Source organism: Prunus avium, chromosome 3, assembly GCF_965620075.1.
Source record: "Prunus avium chromosome 3, drPruAviu1.hap1.1, whole genome shotgun sequence".
NCBI classification, from domain to species: Eukaryota; Viridiplantae; Streptophyta; class Magnoliopsida; order Rosales; family Rosaceae; genus Prunus; species Prunus avium.
Genome location: NC_142286.1, coordinates 4693408 through 4717570, shown reverse-complemented (window position 1 = coordinate 4717570; position 24163 = coordinate 4693408). Strand labels below are relative to the sequence as shown.

At 37.2% G+C, this 24163-nt stretch overlaps 2 protein-coding genes across 2 annotated transcripts; both read left to right on the top strand.

Moving 5' to 3' along the window:
- The first annotated feature begins 13849 nt into the window (after positions 1 to 13849).
- On the top strand, positions 13850 to 15459 carry LOC110760783 (histidine-containing phosphotransfer protein 4-like). The gene is made up of 6 exons (XM_021963106.2): positions 13850 to 14042; positions 14281 to 14411; positions 14530 to 14598; positions 14738 to 14809; positions 15008 to 15080; positions 15161 to 15459. Exons 1-6 carry the CDS (start codon positions 13983 to 13985, stop codon positions 15206 to 15208), a joined length of 453 nt encoding a protein of 150 aa, XP_021818798.1. The 5' UTR covers positions 13850 to 13982; the 3' UTR covers positions 15209 to 15459.
- Positions 15460 to 17172: 1713 nt separating this feature from the next.
- Positions 17173 to 23524, top strand: LOC110760755 (protein PAF1 homolog). The gene is made up of 13 exons (XM_021963072.2): positions 17173 to 17299; positions 17401 to 18847; positions 19360 to 19428; positions 20357 to 20464; positions 20559 to 20739; positions 20830 to 20906; positions 20992 to 21111; positions 21485 to 21590; positions 22228 to 22314; positions 22416 to 22484; positions 22571 to 22642; positions 22785 to 22928; positions 23037 to 23524. The coding sequence occupies exons 2-13, from the start codon at positions 17886 to 17888 to the stop codon at positions 23172 to 23174; spliced, it is 2133 nt and encodes a 710-aa protein (XP_021818764.1). The 5' UTR covers positions 17173 to 17299; positions 17401 to 17885; the 3' UTR covers positions 23175 to 23524.
- Positions 23525 to 24163: the final 639 nt, after the last annotated feature.

Here is a 24163-nt window from a genome sequence, read left to right as displayed (position 1 = left end):
TTAGTGGGTGGGCTAGCTAAAGTTATTAGCTTAAAATCTAATGATAAATTTTTTTTGTACTTACATTTTCTATAGTTTTTCTAGAAATAAAAGTATACATTAAATTATATAAATCACATAATTGTAAACACAAGGAAAAAAATTGAAATTAGAGCTATATTATTCGCGAAAGGGTGAATTTCATTTAGAAAAATGCTTCTCTTTTGGAGACAAATTAATAGAAAAATTTTAAAATTGATGTTGGGATAAACTTTGACACCAAATACAAATGTGGAAGATCTCTTACTATGCATATTGATGCTGAAATTGTATATTTATTTATTTATTTTCAGTTAAAATATAGACTATATGTATATTTAATTTGTTTTTTCCCCAAACTGTCCCTGGGCTACAGCCAAGGGTAGCCCTTGCCCTGGTTCCGCCAGTGTATATAAAGCAAAATGCAGAGAATGGTAAAACATTCAAAATACCAAAAAATGTCTTTGGTTAATATAAACATTAAGAATTGAAATTATTAATTAAATGAGGATAATATGGTAAATTCACACTTTTTCATATTAAGAAAAATTAAATTAAAAGAAAAATTAGATAATGGATCCTATTTTTATGGAACACAACTACCCATTATCTTTTTTAATTCTAAAATAAAATATTTTTTAAAAATAAAAAAAATATACATCTCGGCCCGGGTTTGGGGATAACAGAGAGGCTAGTATTATATTATATATTTATTAATTCAAAATAAATATGACTTATCGGCCCAGGTTTGGGATAACAACACCATTTCCAGTCCGTTACCGATAAGATATTTTACAATTTGGAATCCTCTTACCAGCCTCCGATTTTCCCCTGAAATCTCCGCCCGTTAGGCCCTAAACCCAACCCGTCGGAGATTTTTGCCATTCCTAAGCCAAAGGTTGGAAGGATTATTGGCTTTTCCTTTTTACCTTCATTGTTATTTTTTCCCCAATCTTCTGACATCAATAAATTTGGTGGCTCCATTATTACCAATTAAGTTCTTTCTTTTTCAGATTTGCAACCAGGATCATGTCTCATTCAGTTTTATTTGGACAAAAATTTGGCAAAAGAAACAAAAATCAAGAAAGCAACCTTATAGTGGGGTTTCTTTCTGCATTCGATAATGTGTTATACCAAATAATAGATTCTTATAATGAAGATGTGCAGAATTGATGCTGCAAGAATATCTGGAGAAAGGTCATCAAGAAAGCAACCTTAAGGCTTAACTTGTGTATGATTGCATCAATGCCCACAAAATTTAGATTATTCCAAGAAGCACATTCTTGTTCAGGACTATTTAAAAAAAGGGTATATTTCCCCATATGGTTCTGTCTTGTAGCAGCTAATTCTTTCATCCCAAATCCATTGCATTTAGAGCAGTGTCACTGTAGCTTGCACTCCCATTATAAGCTTAGTTTTGTTTGAAGAGAAAAACTGTAAATTTTCTCACTAACCAAACATGGAAAATCCTACTTGGTTGGCAGAGCAGGATTTTCTCACTAACCAAACATGCAATTACTGATCAAATCTGTCTAACACAGCATTGAGATTTTTGGTTCCATCTTTTAGAAAAGGAGCCATCCAACACTAACATCAAATGGCTTGTCTTTTCTTTCAAGTAAATGGAATATTGTGATGCAATAAACACAAAATCCAAGAACAAATCTATTCTTCACAGAACTTCTACTTTCTTTGAAAAATAGATTTTAACTTAAAAACTTCCTCCTGAACTATCAAATCCTTTAATCTCCTAAAAGAGGCGGATTAGAAGTAAGAGGGACTAAACTATTATGTCCTTTTGCTGATGTAAGTTTCTTTATGGTATTTGATATAAAATAAAATACCATGCGTGAGCAGGCATTGATGATGTTCCAAGGTGAGATTCTTATCAACATAGAAGAAAGTGATTGGAAAAAGTATCTCAATCTATGCCAGCAAAAAATAACACATTATAATAATATTCTGATCCCACTCCACTCTTTTAACAAAGCAGACACAAAGGAGCAGATGTGACAAGACCTTTTTCAGGAGAACAAAAAAGTCGGAGAGAGAGAGAGAAGAGAGAGAGGAACTGTATAAATACAGCTCTTGCTTTCTGCTCTCATTTGGGTGTGGCAGAGGAATAAAGGGAGAATCTCTTCTTAAACATCTTGCAGAAAGAAATTGCAGGCAGAGTGAGAGTGAGATGCAGAGGCAGACATGACAAGGACCACTGCAAGGTGAAGTTGCTGTGTCAATCGTAATTTTTTGGGATATTTTTCTATCAAGTGACTAATTTGGTCACCAATATTCTCTACCCACCAAATCTTATATTTACCACCGTAACAAGGATTATTCTAGAACTCAAAAACAAAACAAAAGAATTATTCTATTAACAATTTATTCAACAGGAAGCTTAGACTTCACTATATTTAAATTTAATTTTTTTTTTTATAAAAAAAATGTCACTTAATTTCTTCTTAGAAGCAGCTACATGAAAAGGTTCAAGTTTTATTTTTCTTTGGCCTAAACTCATTCTGAATAACGATTGCTATATCATCATTAAATTTTACATTTAAATGTAATTAGGCGATCGTACGTAAGATAGATAATCTTTAAAAATGTTTAAGCGTTGCATCCCTATCTTTTAACCTAATGAAAAAAAGAAAAGAGTAAGGGCAAGGCAAGGGCTGTTACTATTCATGTAAATAGTGGCTGCCCTTGCCTTTTTTGTTTCAACCCCTATGGGCAAGGACAAGAGCAGGGACAATTACTATTCACTTTAATTTATTTTCTATTTTTTATACTTAAACCATTAATTTTGATAAGATTTTCGGTTGCCACGTGTCACTATTTATTAAAAAAAATTCATCTCAAATTTCAGATTAAATTTTCGGATAAGATTTTAGGATTAAATTTTCGGACAAGATTTTTGGTTGTCATGTGTCTATATATATATATATATATTATAAAATTCACATCTCACTCATCATACAATTGAAATACCTACTCACTCATCATACAATTGTTTGTGCCTAATAAATCACGGCCATGAACTGGCCGAAGGAGCCCCTTTTATCGGCCCAAGCACTTCCTCGAGAAGCTAAAGTGCAGCGTTTCGCCAAGGTGTTTTGCCTTCCTGAAAACAAAAGATGTTGCCAAGGCATGATCATCTCGGCCTCGATTGTAAGCCGAGGCCGAGGCCGAGCAAAATCACGGCCAGAGATATCAGAATCAAATCATCACGTGATATCAGGGTCTCATGCTTCATTTAATGAAGTAATGCCTATGTTTATTACAGCAAACCCACTGGCCACGAATAAGCATTTAATGCATGAGGGAAGGTGGGAAGTGACTGAAGTCAGGGTTTGGCGACAGGAAACAGAGTGATTAGACGTGGACATTCTCACAAAAATTCTTGCAGCTTGAGAGATTAGGTTACCAGCTATCATAACAATAAATGCGTCTCCACGGCCAGAAGCGCAGAGCCCACGATCAAAGCGGCGGCCGAGATTCACCAGGATTTATGGGGTCACACCACCATACTTCACGATCCCAAATGTCGATTAGACTGCCCACTTGCTTTAATCAGGCTCCACCATGCGGATTTTCAGCCTCGAGTACTCCTCCAAGAACCCTTCCTATAAATACGAGGCTCAAGCTACATTCAAAGGGTTCAAACACCAAACCAAAGCCTCCCACGGAGCAACTTATATTTTCCTGTAATGCACTTTCAATATCTTTACTTGTTTTCCTAGGAGTAGTGTTAGACTGTAAGGAAAATTCATTCATCAATATATCATACGACCCTTGATTTTCAAGGCGCCGAAGCATCATCCTTGTTATTCGCTCGTTCACCCCATATATCATACGACCGTCGCTCCCTGAGCAGCGCGCCGGAGCACCGCCCAAAACCCACCAACACCATCACTAAACGGCATTGTAGCTCAGGCCGTGAACCTAACAGCCGAGATTAGTTCCTCTCTCGGCTACAATCGTTTGATTAGAAGACGAGTCCAAACAGGCGCACCACTTGACCATTCTATCCACATCAACCATCTCGACGCACGGTAGACCGTGCTGGCACACCTGCGCACAAATGCACCGCACCCAAAAGCAGGAAGCCGGGTGTCAACGCATATCCCCTCGGCTCGGAAACCCAGGCCGTGAGATCTGCACGGTAGACAACAATTGAAATACTTCCGGTCCTCATAGTCCGACACAATCGAGTACAACGACGACTCAATCATTGGCGGAGGCGGTTCCACCGGATCACGACGTGGGGGAGTATTTTCCTTCGGGGTACGTAATAGTGCCATTATTTCAGACACAGAATGCACCATTGGAACCGACTGCAGGGATTGTTCACTTGAGGAGCCATGTGTAATGGTTTTCCTTTTTTTTGTTTTGCCTTGAATAATATATTTAAAAAAAATATAATTGGAAATGCAGGACATATAAAAAATAAAAATAAAAAGACATTAAATTTAATAAAACGGCAATAAGTTTTTTTTACCTCGTCGCCAAGATTTTGATCGCTCCAAACGTTTGTCCACGACCCTCTGACTTCGATGGAAGAGGTCATTTGTATTTTTACACAAATGAAATTTTGTAGTAGAAAATTTGGTGTGGACAGTGAAAAATATTGGAAGGTGATAAATTTGTATGAACATTTGGTGTGGAAAGTGAATAATATTTGTAGGTATTTATAGAAAAAATTACCATACTTTTTAGATATTTTTTTCAATTTTTTTAGCCAAAAAATGGACAGCCGTTGGATTGGATAAAATGCTCCAGGAGAAGCCATGTGGCTTGTAGCCGTTGGTTTCTGGCAGTTGTGACGTCAGCGCAATAAATTCAAATTTTTTTACCATTGGCGTGTGCATTCCACGAGCCAACAGTAAAAAAAATTTGACTTTTTTGCGTCGACGTCAGCAGCCTGAAGGCAAGAGAATGGGCCAGATCTGCCCATGGGCTTGCTTGGGCTCGTGGGACCCACCCCTTGCCCGGGCTACACTTGGCATGCTGCAGCTGCTCCCTGGGCCTAGGGCCCCCTCCTGCCTTGGCTGGCCTCTTGCGCTGGCGATGCTCTAAGGAGCTAATTTGTTCAGACTAGTCAGAAGGATACAATTAACTTGGGAACATTTTGATTAATTACAAATTTGTCTTATGAGATATATAATGGAAGGTATTTGAGGACGAAACCATAATTCTGTTTAGGCACGTGACCCCTAAAAAAGGTCTAGTGAAAATTGATAGGGGTTGAGTCAGGGGAGGCCCAAGCATAGGCGAGCACGGTGGTCGCCCAAGGCTTCCAAATTGGAAGGGCCTCCAATTTTTATAAATAAATATATATATATATATATATATATATATATATATATATATATATATATATATGTTACTTTAAAAATTGTACTATATTAAGCCCAAGTACTTGTCACGACCCGATTCAAAAATAAGAAATATTCCCAAATTATGGTATGAGTCATACAATAATTATAATAATAAAATCCTACAACCATGATATGATGAGAAATTGAGCCACAAATAATACAAATTTACTTAACAACACAAAATCAGAGTCGCAGTAGCTCGTAGTTAAATACACACTAAGATTTTTATGAAACGGTTGACTACTTACAATTATTAATTACACAAATCAACAATAAAAGCCTAGTAGCTTAGTTGAAACCTGCTTCCTCAAACTTCTTCTTTAATCCTACACAATCTATTAGGGTATGAGCATTCTAATGCCCAGTAGAGTACCGTCAAACCCCTCAAGATCAACTATCACAGTTAGTCAAGTGTTATGCATTAAACAACACAAAATAAAGAAATTATGCAATCATACCAGATAAATAAATTTGCATATGCGGTGATGCTATGAACTCACTTCCTTCTAATTCCACTAATTCATACTTTATGGCAACAAGCCTGCATGTCCCATACCATGCGTTTTACCACTGTGGCTCCGAATACCCTATGTTTGTACAATATCTGGCCAAGCACTCTCCAAACACTCCCAAGCCAAAGGGAAGGGAGTCCCACATCGACAAAACACAAGAGGGGGGGACTCTCCCTTCTTTATAAAAGGAGACCTCTCCCCTTCAAGAAAGAAAAGAGATTTGGGCAGGTTACTAGGGCTCCATATGGCTCACTGGGGCCTCATGGGCTTACCCATGAGCCCACTTAAAAGCCCATGAATCATATCAGATCCTCAGCCTTCAACCTTTAGCCTTCGGCCCCAAGCCTTCGGCTCCCGCCTTTGGCCTGCAGCCTTCGGTCTTCGGCCTTCAGTATTCTTCCTCTTCTCCTTGAGTCTAAACCTATATGCAATGTATACTCACATTATCGTAATGAGAACATACTTCTCCATGGACGTAACCCATTATTCGGGTGAACCACGTACATTTGTCTTCTGTATGCATGCCTATTTACTTACCGAATGCTCTCACATATTGAGGGTCCTCACCTTCAACATCCACCTCATCTTAAAGTTGGCCTACTTACTATCCGTCTAGTTTTAGTGCAAATAGATTAGCCCCGTCTGTGGGAAACGACACAAAACGCTATGTCGTTCTCCTTCTCGAGTACTCTCGGCACCCTTTTGAGCCATGCCCTCGGCATCTCCTACAATCGGCCTCCGGCACCCTTTGCATCATTCGATGCGTGCGATGTCTTCACATCCCCCCCAATGATTCGGCATCTGCCTTCGGCCTTCGGCAGCCCTTGCATCATTTGGCGCGTGCGATGTCTTCACATCCCCCCAATGATTCGACACCTCATACAATCAGCCTTCGGCACCCCTTGCATCATTCGGCGCATGCGATGTCTTCACATCCCCCCAATGATTCGGCATCTGCCATCGGCCTTCGGCACCCCTTGCATCATTCGGCGCGTGCGATGTCTTCACATCCCCCCAATGATTCGGCATCTGCCTTCGGCCTTCGGCACCTCATCATCATTCGGCGCGTGCGATGTCTCCACATCCCCCCAATGATTTGGCATCGGCCTTCGGCCTTCGGCATCCCATCATCATTCGGCGCGTGCGATGTCTTCACATCCTCCCAATGATTCGGCATCAACCATCAACCATCGGCTATCAGCCTTCGGCCATTAGCTATCAGCCATCAGCCTTCGGCCACAGCCTTCGGCGCCAACAGCCTTCGGCCATCAACTATCGGCCATCAGCCATTGGCCATCAGCCTTCGGCCACCAGCCTTCGGCCATCAGCCTTCGACCTTTTCTCAAAGTCATGCCGAACGGCACCTTCCAGGAGACACTTCTCCCTTTCGGCGCCATCAGACTTCGGCCATCAGCCTTCGGCCATCAGCCTGCTAAAGAATGAGCTGAAGCATTACTTGGCCAGTGCATTAATGATTACAAGTCCCCAATCAAGAAGTACCTCCTTAATCAGGAAATTGAGGGACTCCTGTTTGTACAATATCTGGCCAAGCACTCCCCAAACACTCCCAAGCCAAAGGGAAGGGAGTCCCACATCGACAAAACACAAGATGAGGGGACTCTCCCTTCTTTATAAAAGGAGACCTCTCCCCTTCAAGAAAGAAAAGAGATTTGGGCAGGTTACTAGGGCTCTATATGGCTCACTGGGGCCTCATGGGCTTACCCATGAGCCCACTTAAAAGCCCACGGATCATATCAGATCCTCAGCCTTCGGCCCCCAGCCTTCGGTATTCTTCCTCTTCTCCTTGAGTCTAAACCTATGTGCAATGTATACTCACATTATCGTAATGAGAACATACTTCTCCGTGGACGTAGCCCATTATTCGGGTGAACCACGTACATTTGTCTTCTGTATGCATGTCTATTTACTTACCGAATGCTCTCACATATTGAGGGTCCTCACCTTCAACATCCACCTCATCTTAAAGTTGGCCTACTTACTACCCGTATAGTTTTAGTGCAAACACTCTAAAATATAAACTAGTGCCCATCCGTCCCTTAACCCATCTTTCTTTTGTTTACGAATTTCTCATCTTTCACTTTTCATTAGAGGCCCTGCTCCCATCACCTCAATATATTCAAGCCCTGCTCCCGTAAACAACAATAATATTCATATTTATAGTAGTATATAAGCACCAAGATTAAAAATGACATAGCCCTATCATCGGGAAATCAGGAAACCCTACCTCATGTCCAGCTAGCTTAATCTTGTGTGGGTTCGTCCTCGAAAGTACGTAGAGTAGAACACCTAGTTAAGATAATTTACTGATTAAAATTCACTCGAAATAAGGAAACATGTTTAAGTGTCCTATTGGCGCAAGTAGACCTAAATCCCCATAAACGCTTGACAAGTTGTTCGACTCGATCGTTACTTCCCTTAACCTCACGTCCAAGCAAGCATAGAACCAAGCGTTAAGGAAAAACCAATCTATTCCCCTCCTATAATAGTTCTACTATTTGGGATGTTTAAAATCAGGTGGTTTGCTCTAGACTTATACAGAAAATTTAAAACATCAATTTAAAACAAAAACTTTAGTTTTGCTAACCATTTAGGTTGGAACACCTTAACTTTGAAAATTCACTAAATATTGAGTTTAAATCAAAATAATGTAAAAATTTTCAGATCACAACTAGACATAGAAAAATTAAAAATTTCAAAATTTGATGGAAATTAGGGTTAAGGAAGCATGTCAAAATAGAAACCAAAACAGACTAGGCTGCAGAACGTTCCTTTTTTCAGGTTTGTACACTTTATTTTGAAAACTCACCAAACTTTCAATTTACAACCAAACTGGATAAAACTTTCCAGATTTGAAGAAAATACGTGAAAGTAAAACATACTAAAATTTCATGAAAATCCAAGTTCAGGAAGTTTTCAAACACGTATTCAAAACAGGGCATGCGGTAGAATCAGAACAATTCCAACATCATAGTCTTTACTTTGAAATTTCACAAAAAAAATCAATTTAAATTCAAATGGCACAAAACCAACTTTGAAATAACCCTTGAGATATCACTTTTGAAATAACAAAATCCCAGAATGAAATTGGTACAAAATCACATCGAAATAATCTAGAACTTCACAGAAACACACTTTGAAAGAGATATATGTCATTGAGGCATTCTAACCAACACTTGATTTACAACTAGTACTCAAAGAGACAATATGAAGATGAGCTTCACACCTTCAAAGAATCATTTACTTGAGATGATAGTGGCTAATTTGATCAATGGAATGATGAGTAACAAGCCATTTGAGAGAAAGTACACATCTGTAACAAAAAATTCAATATAATCAATGAACAAGTTTTGCTCATACCAATTTTCAAAGAGTTATAATGGTTGCGTTTTTCTGACCTTTGGATATGTTATAAAGAGGAGAATTTGGAGTAACTATCATGAAGAAACTATAGTGTTTTGAGCTTTCGAAATGAGTGTTCTGGACTGAAACCGAGGGAAGGAACTAGAGTCGAAGACTATAAACAAGTTCCACTCTAAACATTCTCAAGGTGGCTATAGAAGTCTGATGAACCTAAAATTTTGATATATTATAATAGACAGCATTTCAAACAACTTTGATGAAGGAATCAAAGTAATTTGAGTACAAGAAATCACAAAAACATATTGAAACCGAGCATACTATAGTGAAATCAGGAAATGGTAAACTTATTGTGATCATACCAAATCTTCGGAGTCTATACTAGTTGGATTGAGGTGAAATTGGAGCATGTTATAGGAATCACGTAAATGAACAACGTTTATGAAGGAAGTTTTCTCATTTGAGTTTTTAATATTTGAGTTATCGGCTGCTCCAAGGAAGTGATGAATTTTGGATTTTGAAGAGGAACAAAAGAAGAATGAGGATGAAAATATTGTGAATGAGGAAGAGAGTGATGATACAATGAATGATGATGATAAGAATAAATTCATGATTGAAGAGTCTTAGGCTAGGTGAGTCATCAATTTAGAAGATAGTGATGATACAATGAATGAGGAGGAAGAGAATAAATTCTTGATTGAAGAATCTTAGGCTAGGTGAGTCATCAATTTAGAATAGGTGACTCATCCTTTCATAAATGGTTGATTTGAAAGCTTGCGGCAAGGGGGGGAAGAATGGGAGGAGGGTGGTTTGATGCCCACCACGTTTCAATTGTTCTTTTGTCTACAAGGGTATTTTGGTAATCTTTCACACATAGGGGTATTTTGTTCATTTTTGTCCAACTTCAAATTAAACACACTTAATTTAATAATCTCAATGCAAAATCACTTGATAAAATACCCATAATCATTCTTCACCATAATAAAATCCACCTTGAATTTTTCGGGGTATTACAGTACTATTAAAAAAAGCCCAAATATTTACTCTAAAACTAAAAAATAGAAACTTAATAAGGGATCAATTAGTTAAACCAATTTAATAAGTTAACCTAGTTGAATAGGTTAACCTAGTAGCATATAGCTTAGCAACAACAAAAAAAAAACCTAGCAGCATGAGCATATAGGAAAGTCTACTCTACTTAACACAAGGAAAAAAAAAAACAAGCAATTTCTTATTGAATATCTACTGCAAGAGGAAGTGATCTTCGAGGAAAAACAAGAATGTAAAAATTCACAAGACTATTGCTAATATTTTCTATTGAAAAAGACATGGTAGAAAAACTTGATTATGCAAAGTTAATTGATACTTTGGCATCGAAAAATGCAAGACGAGTGATGTTTTGATGCATTTTATAAAGCTATTATGTGAATTACATTTTGTTTGTTTCTTTTTAGGTTAAAATTCTAACTTTGAATTCATATAATTTTTTTTAACTAATCGAAAAAAAAAATCACATGAATATACATAGAGTAAAAGGCCACATTTTGGTAGTTCGCCTAGAGCCTCCAAAACCTTAAGACCGCCACTGGGTTGACTTGTGTAAAACACAGACTGTGGTGTGAAGTCACTTTAACCTATGATAATATATGGCTTCCTCCATCATGGTATAGCTTAACATACATACTCTCATGCCCGGCAATATAAGTTGCACGCATGTTTAACTATTAAGTCTCGATCTCCACATGTGAATGGTTGATAATAAGAGAATATATTACATAATAAAGTCTCAAATATAGCGTAGGGTTAGTTTGGAGAAGCATATGGGAGATGCTTCTCCCTAGAATCGCTTAAAATCATTAGTGATTACATGAATAAGCAAATGGAAGGTGAACCCATAAGTGATTATGGCCCTCACACAATGGCGGATCCAAGATTTGATAACCAGCTAGCTGAAACTTACACACTGAACTCAACAATACGAGTGAACAGAGCCGATAAGAGTTTTCTAAGGCCCAAGGCAAATTCTAAATTGTGGCCCCCGATGTACATACACTCAACACTAAGTGCCCGTTTGGTATTGCTTATTTGGGATGATAAGTGATTTTTAAAAAAATTTGGGAAGCCTAACCCGTTTGGTAAACTATGAGAAAATCACTTATTGTTAAAAATTACTGTGAGAGAAAGCTATTTGGGAAAGCAGCTAATAAGGTGCTTTTATTTTCTGATTATACAGGAATCAGTTTCAAAGAGGCGTTGGGTTTAATGATTATGCAGCAATTATTTTTTGATTAAACGGGAATCCTTACCAACAACACTTTTAACAAAAAGTTTACCAAACGCCAAACTGTGTTATCTCACAGCTGATTTCTCTCATAGCAAATTTGACAGCAATTATTTTCACAGCACAGCAATGCCAAACTGGCCCTAAATATGTAATTTTTTAAAAAGAAAAGGAAGACCACTTTTGGGATTAAAAAATAGGGTTAAATGTCAAAATGGTCCATGTGTTTTACCATGTTGGTCAATTTAGTCCATGTGGTTTTAATTTGGCTAATTCAGTCCCTGTGTTTAAGACCATTAGCCAATTTGATCCAATTCGTTAAAATTGCCATTAAATATGAACAATATAATCCTTTTTCTTTTCTTTTTTTTGAAAACCTATAGAGTTGTTTCAAATTTAAAAAAAGTTGGATTTATTTAAAAATATATTAAAACTTCAATTAAACTAACATAACATTAGAAAAAAGAAAAAGAAAAAGATGGGTGTAGTTCAGAGAGGGGAAGGGCTGCTTAGTGAGTGAGTAGTGAGAAAAGGGGTGACTATTGCGGGGTGGGGGAGGCGTACGATAGAAGGGGGAGAGATGGGGTGGAAGATTTGGGGGCCACGACTGAGGATGGGGCAAATGGCTAGGCAATGGTTGGGTTGGGGAAGACCATGTTGGGAGCTGGTCGAGTAAGGGATGTTTTTTTTTAATTTGTGAGAGAAGAGAGAGAGAGAGCATTTTAACATTTAAGCCTAAAAAATATCATACATTCATTTGAACCCGAGTAAACCTTTCAAAAAAACCATTCCTTTTGGGCTTAAAAGAATATATCAGATAATTTCTCCAACATTAAGGAACCTAATTCACAATTCTAAGCTTTTATTTCACAAGCCCCAATTCAATTCAAAAATCCTAATTCAACAAGCCATAAATTCAATTTATTAGAACAAACCCAAATTCTACAAGAGAGACGCATTAAAGAAAAAAAAGAGAATTAATCAGGAAGAAGATGACTGGAAAAAAATAAAGGAATGAGAGAAAAGTGACGGGGAGAAGGAGAAAAAAGAGAAAATGTTCATTGTCTAAAGGAAAGTTTCAATCTACAAGAAAAGTATGGTGGGAAAAGTTTCAGTGGAACAAGTGAAGCATACTTTATAATACAATAAAGATAGAGATAGGTTTATTTATTTTGGCTGGGCAGATAGAGATAGAATTCTAATATTTTTTTTGGGCTGAGATAAATTTATTTAGCTATTTATCTTTTTTGAAAATTTTAGGCTGGGTAACAGCCCGCACTCCCTATAAGTAGAATCGCCCCTCATAGAATCACTTCCAAACATGCCCGTAACCATCAGCCTTCCCATCCATTGTCATGCATTTATATATATAATGCATTCTTTTGGCTTTAGTTCATGCTAGCTTTTGGGTTCTTTCAGTTTCAGGATGGATTGTTTGTCTCGTATTCATGCATGCTTGAGGTGGCCACTAAAATATGCGAAAGGGCCGCATCAAACCATGGATTTGCTTTTTAAACCTAACTCTTCACTCCTAATGGAAATATGTACCTTTTGATTAATGAGCACACTTCCCACATTGGTGAAAGCAGCAGACTTAATTAATTATAAAGGGGAATATATTATCGTACATTTTTTTCAGCCAGATTATTCGAAGAATTTAACCAATTGTTGATTATAAAAACTCAGAAGAGTATATATATAAATGCAAATTAATTTTGTTATAAAACATTTACACATAAAAACTGTAATGTCATTATGCAAATGACTCAATAGTGCAGTGGTTTGGAGTATTTACTCCTTCAAATAAAGTCTTGGGTTTCAGTCCTAGCATCCGTGTAGTATGTGTGAGTTTAGTGTACTATTGCCTCTCTCAATAAAAAAAGTTTTTAAAAAAAAAAGGGGGGGGGGGAATGTCATTGATATTTTTTTTGAATCATTATATATATGTTGCTATCTAATCACCCTTTTGGTGTCTCCATTGGAGAATATGGGGATTTTAATTCAACCCATTTCAATTTTTTTTTAAATGATAATATCTAAATGAGGGGAATTTACTATTTAGAATCTATCTACATGCAGAAGCAGGTCATTCCAGATTTAACATAATATTCAAAAACAATTAATACCAATAATTTATTTATTTATTTATTTATCACTTAGTACCAGAATCGAATTTGCCAATACTACCCTCAATCACTCCATGCTCTTCCCTTTTCATGGAAAGTTGTCCACGATCTACCCTCAGCCTCAGTTCCCCTCCTACACACACACCCAACCAAATATTATATAATCCCCTCCTTGCTCCTTAACAATTTATCTCATCACACATTGTTCTTCCAACTCTCTCTCTCTCTCTCTCTCTCTCTCTCCCCAATATATCTTCTTCATTATCGTTTGCTTTTCTACCCTTCTCATAAAATGGACAAAAACCAGTCGCGCAGGCAGGTTCGTCTCATGAGGCAGTCCCTCTTTGATCAGGTTTGTCTTTTTCTTTTTCATCTCCTTACCTTTTCTTGTCAAATTTAAATTCCTCACTTTATTAATCTTCAAACTCGTAATTTATATTTTACGAGGTACTAATGCAGGGAGACATTGCTCATATCATGCATGTAATGCATTAAGTTCTCGAAAAATAGCACAATTCCCAGAACAATAAAATGGATTTGTGCATGCAAAATTATATCATCCATTTTAAAATTATTTTTGGGAATTTCAGGGATTTCTGGACGAACAGTTTATTCAGTTGGAGGAGTTGCAAGATGACGCTAACCCAAATTTTGTGGAGGAAATTGCTACGTCGTACTACCGAGATTCATATAGATCACTCCAAGCCATAGAGCAGGCACTGTGAGTCAAATTATAATGTCTACTTTAAAAAAAAAATTCAATGACAATACATATATATTGGTTGATTATATATGTCCGCGACATATAATAATGTATATGTATATATATATATATGCAGAGAGAAAACCCCTCGTGATTTTAGCAAGTTGGACAGCTACATGCATCAGTTCAAGGGAAGTAGCTCAAGGTAAAAAAATAAAAATAAAACATCATCATTTTGTTATTATTTTAAGAGATATTAGAAAGCAATCTGTACGTATATTCTTTGTTGGCTTTTGAGATGACAAGATTTAATCCCAACTAAACATTTCTCTTATTTGGTTCAGCATCGGAGCCAAAAAAGTAAAAGCTGAGTGCCAACAGTTTAGGGAATATTGTAACGCAGGAAATGGAGAAGGGTACGTACATAATTCTAGCATCAATCACTAAAAAACTATTATTATAATTATATTCTCTTAACTCCAGTTCGAATCCTCTCTCTTTATATTCGGACAAAATATATAATAAATTGATAACATAGAGAATAAATTTTAAAAAGGGGAAAAATGTGTAGATAAAATTGGTAGGTCACTTAAAAGTTTTGATGGTAAATCCAGATGCATGAGGACTTTCCAAGCATTGAAGAATGAGCATGCAACACTAAAGAAGAGGCTTGAGGCTTATTTCCAGGTAAACTCTCCAAATTACACAGCCTAAAATGTGTTTTTATTTTATTTTATTTTATGGTAATTTTATTTTATTTCTTTCAGATGGCAAGGCAAGCTGGGCCTATTGAGGCATCATGTCGCCCCAAGTGAAGAGAAAATTAAAAACAGCCAGAGAAAGAGGCAGAGGCTACAATTAATACGACCGGTTGGTGGATTTTGTACTATGTATGTGTACCAACCTCCGTTAGTTCGACCAAAACAAAACCTCCGTTAGATTAATATTAGGTGGTTTTGGATTCTAATATCCATGTAAGCTATATTATGTGTTCAATGAAAATGCTATGCAATTAAGTTTTTTTCTTCATAAATATCGTGTTCCTTGCCTCAATATGAAATGGGCTTTATTATATACAATGACAATGGTTAAGAATTTCTGGGTTTGGATCAACACACCCTTGGTTAAGAATTGTTTCACTCTTACCAGATAACTAGTTTCTTTCTAATATTTGGTTGAGATATATATATATATATATATAAGGTTCGTCCCGTAACGTTTTACAATTTTCAAGATTTGAGAATGTTTGGTAGTTTAAATCGAGAACGAGCTAAAAACTGTAAAAACATTTTTGATACCCGTATTTGAAAATGGGAAAGGATTGTATGCCCCTGATGATTTTGGTAATTTAAACCGAGAACAATTTTCTACGAGGTAAAAACAGTAAAAACATTTTTGATACCCTTATGCTGAAAATGGTAATGGAAAAATTGATTCCAATTTTGGGAAACTTGATAATTGTCTCTTGTAATTATGAGGTTACGAACTCTAGTCATTTAGATTAGATAATATCGACAAAATATCGAGGATATTTCAGTTTTTTCGAATCACGGATATTTCAGAACATATCCATGTACATATCATATAAATATCGACAATATCGACGATAATATCGGAAAATATCGATGTCGATAATTTCGCTCACATTTCAGCAATATTTTGTCAAAATATCAGTGTAATATCGCTAAAATATCGAAAATATCGATGTAAAGGAAAGAAAAAAAGGGGGAAAAAGGGAGAAAAAAAAACACACAAAGGGGAGGATTTGAACCCCTCCCATTTCACTTCTCCAACACCTTAACCACCATATCACTTATGTTTTTGTGATTATATGCTAAAATATTTATATTTATATGGGTGGCATGTTAACAATTACATGCAAAAGTATTTTGGGGATTTATCATTTGATGACTACTCTTCACAATGTACTTACTCTACACATAGAGATGATGAAGATAGTGAAAAATTTGAACCTCATAGGAACTCTATGTGGTACTAAGTCACTCATGTATCTTACCATGCAATGTATAAAGTGTAAAATATTGTAGTAAATCATTATATATAAATGATTATGGTGTGTTTAATCTTTTTTCATTAATTACTACATATTTTCTACACTCATAGTGTTTGCCAGCTCGCTGTATAATCAACTTAAATTAGTTAAATCCATCATGCTATGCATTTCCTTCTAATTTTTTGTGATAAACTAATAGATAATTGACTAAATAAACATTCTCCAAAGTTTCAATTAAAAATTTCAAGTTTTTCGGTTTTTATTCAATTTTTATTGATATTAATAATATCCCGATATTTCCACTGAAATTTCCGTGTTTTTGGACTACCGATATTTTAGACCTTGGGTGAGATTGAGAAAGGGTAAGTCGGAATTAACATTTTCATACCAAAACTGCACTTACATTGTTTTCTCATAAATACATAAATGCCTCACCTAGTGGATAGTGCAATTGGAAAAACCAAAAACCGCATCGAAATCAGTTTAAACCAAACTGCCTGGTTTCATAAAAAAATTTCACCAAAACTAAACCGAATTGCACCCGTTAAATAGTATAGTTTCGGTTCCAATGTGAGGTGGAAACTGGATCAGACTAGATCATGCCTACCCCTACTCGTCTCAGCTCAAATAAGGTCTGTGATTCTCTCGATATTTGCTTATTTCTTATTTAATTAATATCAAACACGGAAGATTCATGCTTGATTTCGCCTAATCATCTTTGATTTTAAACTTTTTGCGCATGTTTTCATGACTTGGAATTATAGGGCTTCGCAATCTTATGTCTCGTTATGATTCGGTGGCTATTCAAAATATGTAATTGCGTATATAGCTTATAATTGGGAGTTTTTGGTGAGGAGGGGAGGTGGGTTGTCGTCGAGGATTTTTTGAGGAGGTGGGTTGTCGTTGCTGTGCTCTTTGTTTCTTTTTCTAATTTGTCTGAATTTTTGTTTTTTTGACTTAACAGTGTTAAATTCGAGTTAAGTTATTGTCCAGGTGTCAACAGATTAGCTAGGGGACAGAGAAATTGGGGCCAGAGGATTCGAACTCGAGCTCACCAAACACTCCGTGTGCCAGAAACAAGCGTCTCCTTCCCTCCGATCTCTCTCTCCGGTCACTCGCTTAGGGTTTTCGCAGCCTCTCTCCAGCTGAGAATTTAGGGTTTTTTTTGCTAAGGCTGGGCTTCTATCTCTCTCCTAGGGTTCCCATTCAAATCTGGTTTCAGCTATGCAGACTGCTTCATTCAATTCAAATTTTCTATCTTCCAGGTTCTGGTATTTATTTTGTTATGATTCCGCAGCTATTCAAAACATGTAATTGCATATATAGCTTATAATTGGGAGTTTTTGGCTGTTTAGAGATTTGAGGCCAAAAAGAAAAAATTGCTGCTTTAGGGTTTTTATCAGTTCGTAGAGGCAATTTGAAAGGGACTGTTTCGGGTTGTGGTTGATTGTTTGGTGTGCTTGAGAATCATCTTAGCCATGGCTTCATACAGGCCTTTCCCGCCCCAATCGTCATTCGGGCCGCCGCCGAATCAAAACCCTCTTACACCAACACCACCGCCACCTCCTTCACAGAGAGGCAATCAATATAATCAGAATTGGGGATATAATGCTAGTAGTGCTGGTGGTGGTGGTGGTGGTGATGGGGCTGTGCCTGCAGCTTCTTCATCGTATCCTCAAAACTACAATTACAATCATGGTAATTACGGCCCTCCAAGAACTCAACACCCTCACCCACCACCACAATACAATTATCCACCACCGCCTCCGCCGCCCGAGTCTTCATACCCACCACCTCCGCCCCCTCAAGCTCCTCCAGTGGCACAAAATAAAATGCCTTTACAGCCTCCACAAGCCCCCATGTACTACCAGAATTCTCAGTATTCACAATATAGTCACCAGCCAATCCAGCCTTTACAGCAGCCGCCACCTCCACCCCCACCACCTTTTTCCCCGAGTTCCTCTGTCCCGCCACCACCCCCACCTCCGGGTTCACCACCACCACCCCCTCCACAAAGTAAGGATGGTGGGGTAGATAGAGGATCCCATGAAAAAGGGGCTTCCAGGGAGGTATCGGTGTCGGGGAGGCGTGAACATGGGCATTTGAATCATGGGGTTCCTCAAAAACAGCATAAGCCCCCTGTTCCTTCAATGCCAGTGAAGAAAGTGAATGGGCCTCCAGGGAGAGTGGAGACAGAGGAAGAGAGAAGATTGAGAAAGAAGAGGGAGTTTGAGAAGCAAAGGCAAGAAGAGAAGCATAGGCAGCAGTTGAAGGATTCCCAAAATTCAGTTTTGCAAAAGACACAGATGTTGTCTTCTGGGAAAGGACATGGGTCGATTGCAGGGTCGCGAATGGGGGAAAGGAGGGCTACTCCATTCTTGAGCAGTGAGAGGACTGAAAATAGGCTGAAGAAGCCAACCACATTTGTATGCAAGTTGAAGTGAGTATGTTAACAATGATATACCTTTGTTTGAAGAACACATTTTGCTCTGCTTTAATTGAAATTAATCTTTTCCTGTTTTGATGGAAACTGACTACATGATATATCAATAACAGTTTTATTATATGTTTTTTATTAATTCCCTTACAGCTTAAGTTTAACTTGTACTTTCTAGAGTTCGTCATGTTTATTAGAACACAATGATCAAATTTTAGCAATACACAATGTTTTGAACTCGTCTAAAGCTACCGGTGGTACGCTGAACCTAATAATAGTTGGATAAGACTCCAAAAAAATTTTATTCAGCCTTTTATTTGTTTATCGTATCGTGAAACACCATTTGAGATGAATCTTATATATTCTGTGTGGCTAACCAATGCTCATTTAGTTCAGGCCAAAACAGAACAATGTAAATTTAGTTAAAAATAGTGTTCGTTCATCTCTCTGCTTGTCAAGTACTTTCATTGTTTACTCCGTTAATGACTCCAATCTAACTTGTATGCTCTTTGAAGATTTCGGAATGAACTTCCAGATCCAAGTGCACAGCCAAAGCTTATGTCTTTGAAGAAAGACAAAGATCAGTAAGTCATCTCTTTTGTTGCTCAACCTTCTGAACATTTGTACATTTAGGCTTGTATGTGCATGCAATGCATGTGTTTTTTGTGCATGGACCTTTGTAACCTTTTTGAGGTTGTAAGAATGAGTAATTGGCATCATATGATTGCAAGCAATCATCAGGGTGGTTTTCAGATGGAGGAATTAATCAGAGCAAGTAGAAAATTGTTTAGGAAAGAAGATGAATTTCTACTGCACTTATATGGAAGATGCGGTTAATGGAGATAATTTTGTGATACGATTTTCTACAATTTAGTTGGTTAGGGGGGGGGGGGGGCGAAGTTGGTGGGTGGGGGTTGGGGAGGATAACAAGGGAAGAACGATTTACTGATGACCCACATAGCGTTTATCTTATGGGGTATATGGAAGACTAGAAATGAACTTTGTTAGTCTGGTGCAGCAGCAAACCTGTCAGTATTTATGAACTGGATACAGCCTGAAACTTGATGTTAAAGTTAAACTGCATGCATCAAGTTGGGCGATCAAGAAAATATGAACAAGCAGAGCAGGTTCACATGTTGTTCTTGATGAAGAAGATAATATCCAGAAAATGTTGGTGTGGTGGTGGACATTGACTTTCATAAGTCAGGTGGTATTTTTTTTTTTTTTGGGGGGGGGGGGGGGGGGGTGGGGGAAGCGGAGAGGATAGGTTGGATGAGTTTTTATCATGTTTTAGCACTCATTACTTTGGCTTGAGAGTCTGGAACTCAGCATACATGTTTGGTTTTTGTTGAAGCTCTCACTATGGAAATCAAATCTGATTGTTGAAATAATGGCTTTATGACACATGATCAGGAGTAGAATTATTATCCCTTGTTATCTTATTATCAAATTCCAAAATCAAATGAATTATTATTTTGCGGTAACTTTTGCAATCTTCCCTCCCTCTCCCAGATATACAAAATACACAATAACATCGTTGGAGAAAACATACAAGCCCAAGCTTTTTGTTGAGCCAGATCTTGGGATACCTCTTGACCTGCTTGACCTCAGTGTATACAAGTATCATTACTCTACAGCCCTAAACCTTTTAAGACATCAGTAGTTTTTATTGCATGACAATACTGAATATCTGTTTTTTTCCTGGTTCAATCAGTCCTCCAAGTGTTAGACCACCCCTTGCTTTGGAAGATGAGGAATTATTGCGGGATGACGTAGCAGCAACCCCTGTGAAAAATAATGGCATCAGAAGAAAAGAGCGGCCTACCGATAAAGGGGTTGCATGGCTGGTTAAAACACAATATATATCTCCTCTTAGCATGGACTCTGCGAGACAGGTAGTCGATTAATGCTCCATTTTAGATGAGCAGTCTTTCTAGAAATATACTGGTGAGCTATGTTATAAGTACGTGCATTGGCATCTGCAGTCTTTAACTGAAAAACAAGCAAAAGAACTGCGGGAAATGAAGGGAGGTCGCAACATTTTGGACAACCTTAATGACAGGTTTGCTCTTTGCCTACCTACCTTTGTGATCGTAAAACCAATGTCCATTACTCATGTCAATTAATTGTCGTGAATCATTTTTCAGGGAAAGACAAATCAAGGAAATTGAGGCATCTTTTGAGGCCTGCAAGTCACGCCCTGTTCATGCAACCAATAAGAATTTATACCCTGTTGAGGTTCTACCTCTGTTGCCTGATTTTGAGCGGTATGGAGTATCTGATTTTCTGTTTAAATAAGAAAAACATTTATTATTTTACTCTTTCGTACACAAGCCCGTTATATGCTGATCTTAATTAGTAAATTTATTATACGTAGTGCCAATGGGTTATGGATGAAGTCGAGCTTGAGCTCTCACAAAAAGCTTGTTATTTCAGAGTCCAGACATTTTGAAATCAAAATCATTTATATTCATGCATGAGCATGCATGCATGCAGATTATAGATATTTTTCAATGATGACCAATTGGGCTGGTGGCTGGTTAATTGAAAACCTAAAACATTTATTTATGGCAATCATATTGCATTCTAGAATATTCACACATTAACTTGGGGCTGTTATTGATGATGCTTTTGTAACAGGTACGAAGACCAATTTGTCCTTGCAGCATTTGATGGTGCTCCTACTGCTGATTCAGAAATCTATAGCAAATTGGACCAGTCCGGTCATGACGCTTATGAATCAAGAGTGAGTTGGGACGCATGCACCAGTTCTGGTCATAAATTTAGATTTTTTTATTTTTTTTTGGGTAAAATAAAATCAGATTCTCAAACCTTCAATTTATAGAAAATCTTCATTTCTAGGATTCTGCAGTCTGCATCACATTATAATAACAAGTGAAAGTCCCAAAACAGTGAACTGGAATTGAATCCAAAAAACTAATAGACGACCATCAAAATTGCATGAATTGATTTAGGTGAAAGGTTTGGAAAACAAACAAAAGAGCTAAAATAATCTGTATCCACCTATACCCATAATTGAAGCCGTATTCCTTCATTATCTGTTATTGTGTGTTAGATGGTGCTTATTCATTTAGAGGGAAATAATTTAAGAGTTGCCTTTATCCTTTGATTACTTGAATTTTACCTGAAGTGTGTGTTGAATTGTTGCAATTTACAAATCAAGTTTTCATTTGGGTTGGGAAAATAATTTAAAGAATTGCCTTTGTATTAGGTAATCATGTCATCCCACAACATAATATCCCTTTGTTTACATGATATCTGCGTCTTGGACATTGTTGTACTTGAATATTTTCATATTTTGTCATTATCCTATTAAGTGGCAACTGGTGCGTTATTATCTCATCCATCATCATCTGCTACAGGCCATTATGAAAAGTTATAAGGTAACAGGCGCAGATCCAGCTAATCCGGAGAAATTTTTGGCTTACATGGTCCCTTCTCCAAATGAGGTAGACATGCTTGTTTTGACTTCTAAATCTGAAGAAGATTAGCATTAACAGTTCGTAGGCTGATCTCATGGCTCATATATTATTTATTTCAATGGTGGCAGCTATCAAAAGATCCGTATGATGAATCTGAAGATGTTTCTTATTCCTGGGTTCGCGAGTATCATTACGATGTATGTACCATCCCCATGGTCTTGAGAAGTTATTAAGTTAGCTTTTGATTGCATATTTTAAGATATTCCTTTTGATGTCTCAACAGGTAAGAGGTGATGATGTGCATGATCCCACAACATACCTTGTTTCATTTGATGAAGAAGAAGCACGCTATGCGGTATCCCCTTGAATCAATATTTTCATCTTTATTACGTATGCATTTATTAATTGCTCTTTGCTTATTCTGTTTTTTGGTTTTGTTTTGAGGAACAATTCATCAAGATTATCCTTCTTTATAAATTTTTCCATTCACAATGCAGCCCCTTCCCACAAAGCTTGTCTTAAGGAAAAAGAGGTCCAAAGAAGGAAAAACCAGCGATGAGGTTGAACATTTTCCTGCACCTTCAAGAGTGACCGTCAGGCAGAGATCAACTGTTGCTGCAATTGAACTAAAGGATTCAGGGGTACGACGACAAGCTATTTGTTGAAATTTAAATTCTTTTGGTATCCGGTTTTAGTCATCAAATGATTTGAATAATTGCATATACACATAATTGGCTTGCTGCTTTCAGGATTATTCAAGGGGATCTGTGTCAAATTTGAAAACAAGACGCTTTGATGTTGAAGATACCCTTGAAAGACCACGGAAGATTGCACGACATCAAGATATTGATGAATATAGTGGTGCTGAAGATGATTTATCTGATTAATTTATCTGTTGATGTAAATGTCGCTGACTGTCATGAAGGATTGTAGACTCGTGTCAACTAATTTGGGATTATTCCCAAACTGCAATCGGATGCTGCTTTGATGTAAAGGCGACTGTGAACTAATTTGGCCGCATCTTGTTGGGATGTCCATTCAAACCTCAAATATCTACCTGTATCTTTAGCCAGAAAACATTTTTCCTTAGATACCATATAAGGGTAAGATGAAATAGAAACCCTGTAAAGAAGTTAGACATGTTAGAATGTCTAAAATAACAGCAATAGTTTTCTACTTACAACGTCAATTTGTGAATATTGATTTTGTTATGAATATATTCCATTCTTTTTGGTTAGTTTTCTACTGCCCTATCAATTTGTGAATTGTCAGAATCATTGCACATTCTGAAAGTGTCCATGAGCATAATCAGTCCATCTTGCATTGCGTGGTATAAAATAACAGCAACAGTGACAATTCTTGACACAACAGGAGGAACGGTTAAGTGATGAACCCAAAAATGAGAAAATCTTGATTTGGATTTATTAATTTTTAACCCGAAAATGAGAGCTTTATTAACACAAATAATAAACAAGTTGAGTTAGTGATGGTTTTGATGTTGTAGCTTCTTGTGTTGGGCCTTTTACCCCCTTGTTTACCCAAAACAAAAACAACAAAAAAACGAATTGGGTTATTTTTCAACACTTTTTACATGAAAAAGGAAGAAAATAAAAGGGTATTTCTTGGTCCAAAGTGAGGTGGAACACCCATTTGTTGATAGAAATGGTCATGATTTCAGCAAATGAGAGAATCAATGTAGCATCAGAGGAAGGATGAGAAGTAAATAGATAAAAAAAAGTGAGACAAAGTGAAGAATCCTCAAAACATTAGACCTTTTAGCTGCTGCGTAGGTAAATGCTCGTCAATGAAAATTGCCGAGGACCCACAAGTGTAGTAGTTTGGAGCAATTGCTACTCCAGGAAAGGTCCTAGGTTGG

Bases quoted from the DNA above. Each gene is read 5' to 3' on its own strand.
- LOC110760755 (XM_021963072.2), top strand. From the start codon at position 17,886: ATGGCTTCATACAGGCCTTTCCCGCCCCAATCGTCATTCGGGCCGCCG. The intron at 19,429-20,356 runs GTAAGTCATCTC...TCCCTCTCCCAG, and splicing joins TTGAAGAAAGACAAAGATCA to ATATACAAAATACACAATAA. The intron at 20,740-20,829 runs GTAGTCGATTAA...TGGCATCTGCAG, and splicing joins GCATGGACTCTGCGAGACAG to TCTTTAACTGAAAAACAAGC.
- LOC110760783 (XM_021963106.2), top strand. From the start codon at position 13,983: ATGGACAAAAACCAGTCGCGCAGGCAGGTTCGTCTCATGAGGCAGTCC. The intron at 14,043-14,280 runs GTTTGTCTTTTT...TGGGAATTTCAG, and splicing joins GGCAGTCCCTCTTTGATCAG to GGATTTCTGGACGAACAGTT. The intron at 14,810-15,007 runs GTACGTACATAA...TGGTAAATCCAG, and splicing joins AACGCAGGAAATGGAGAAGG to ATGCATGAGGACTTTCCAAG.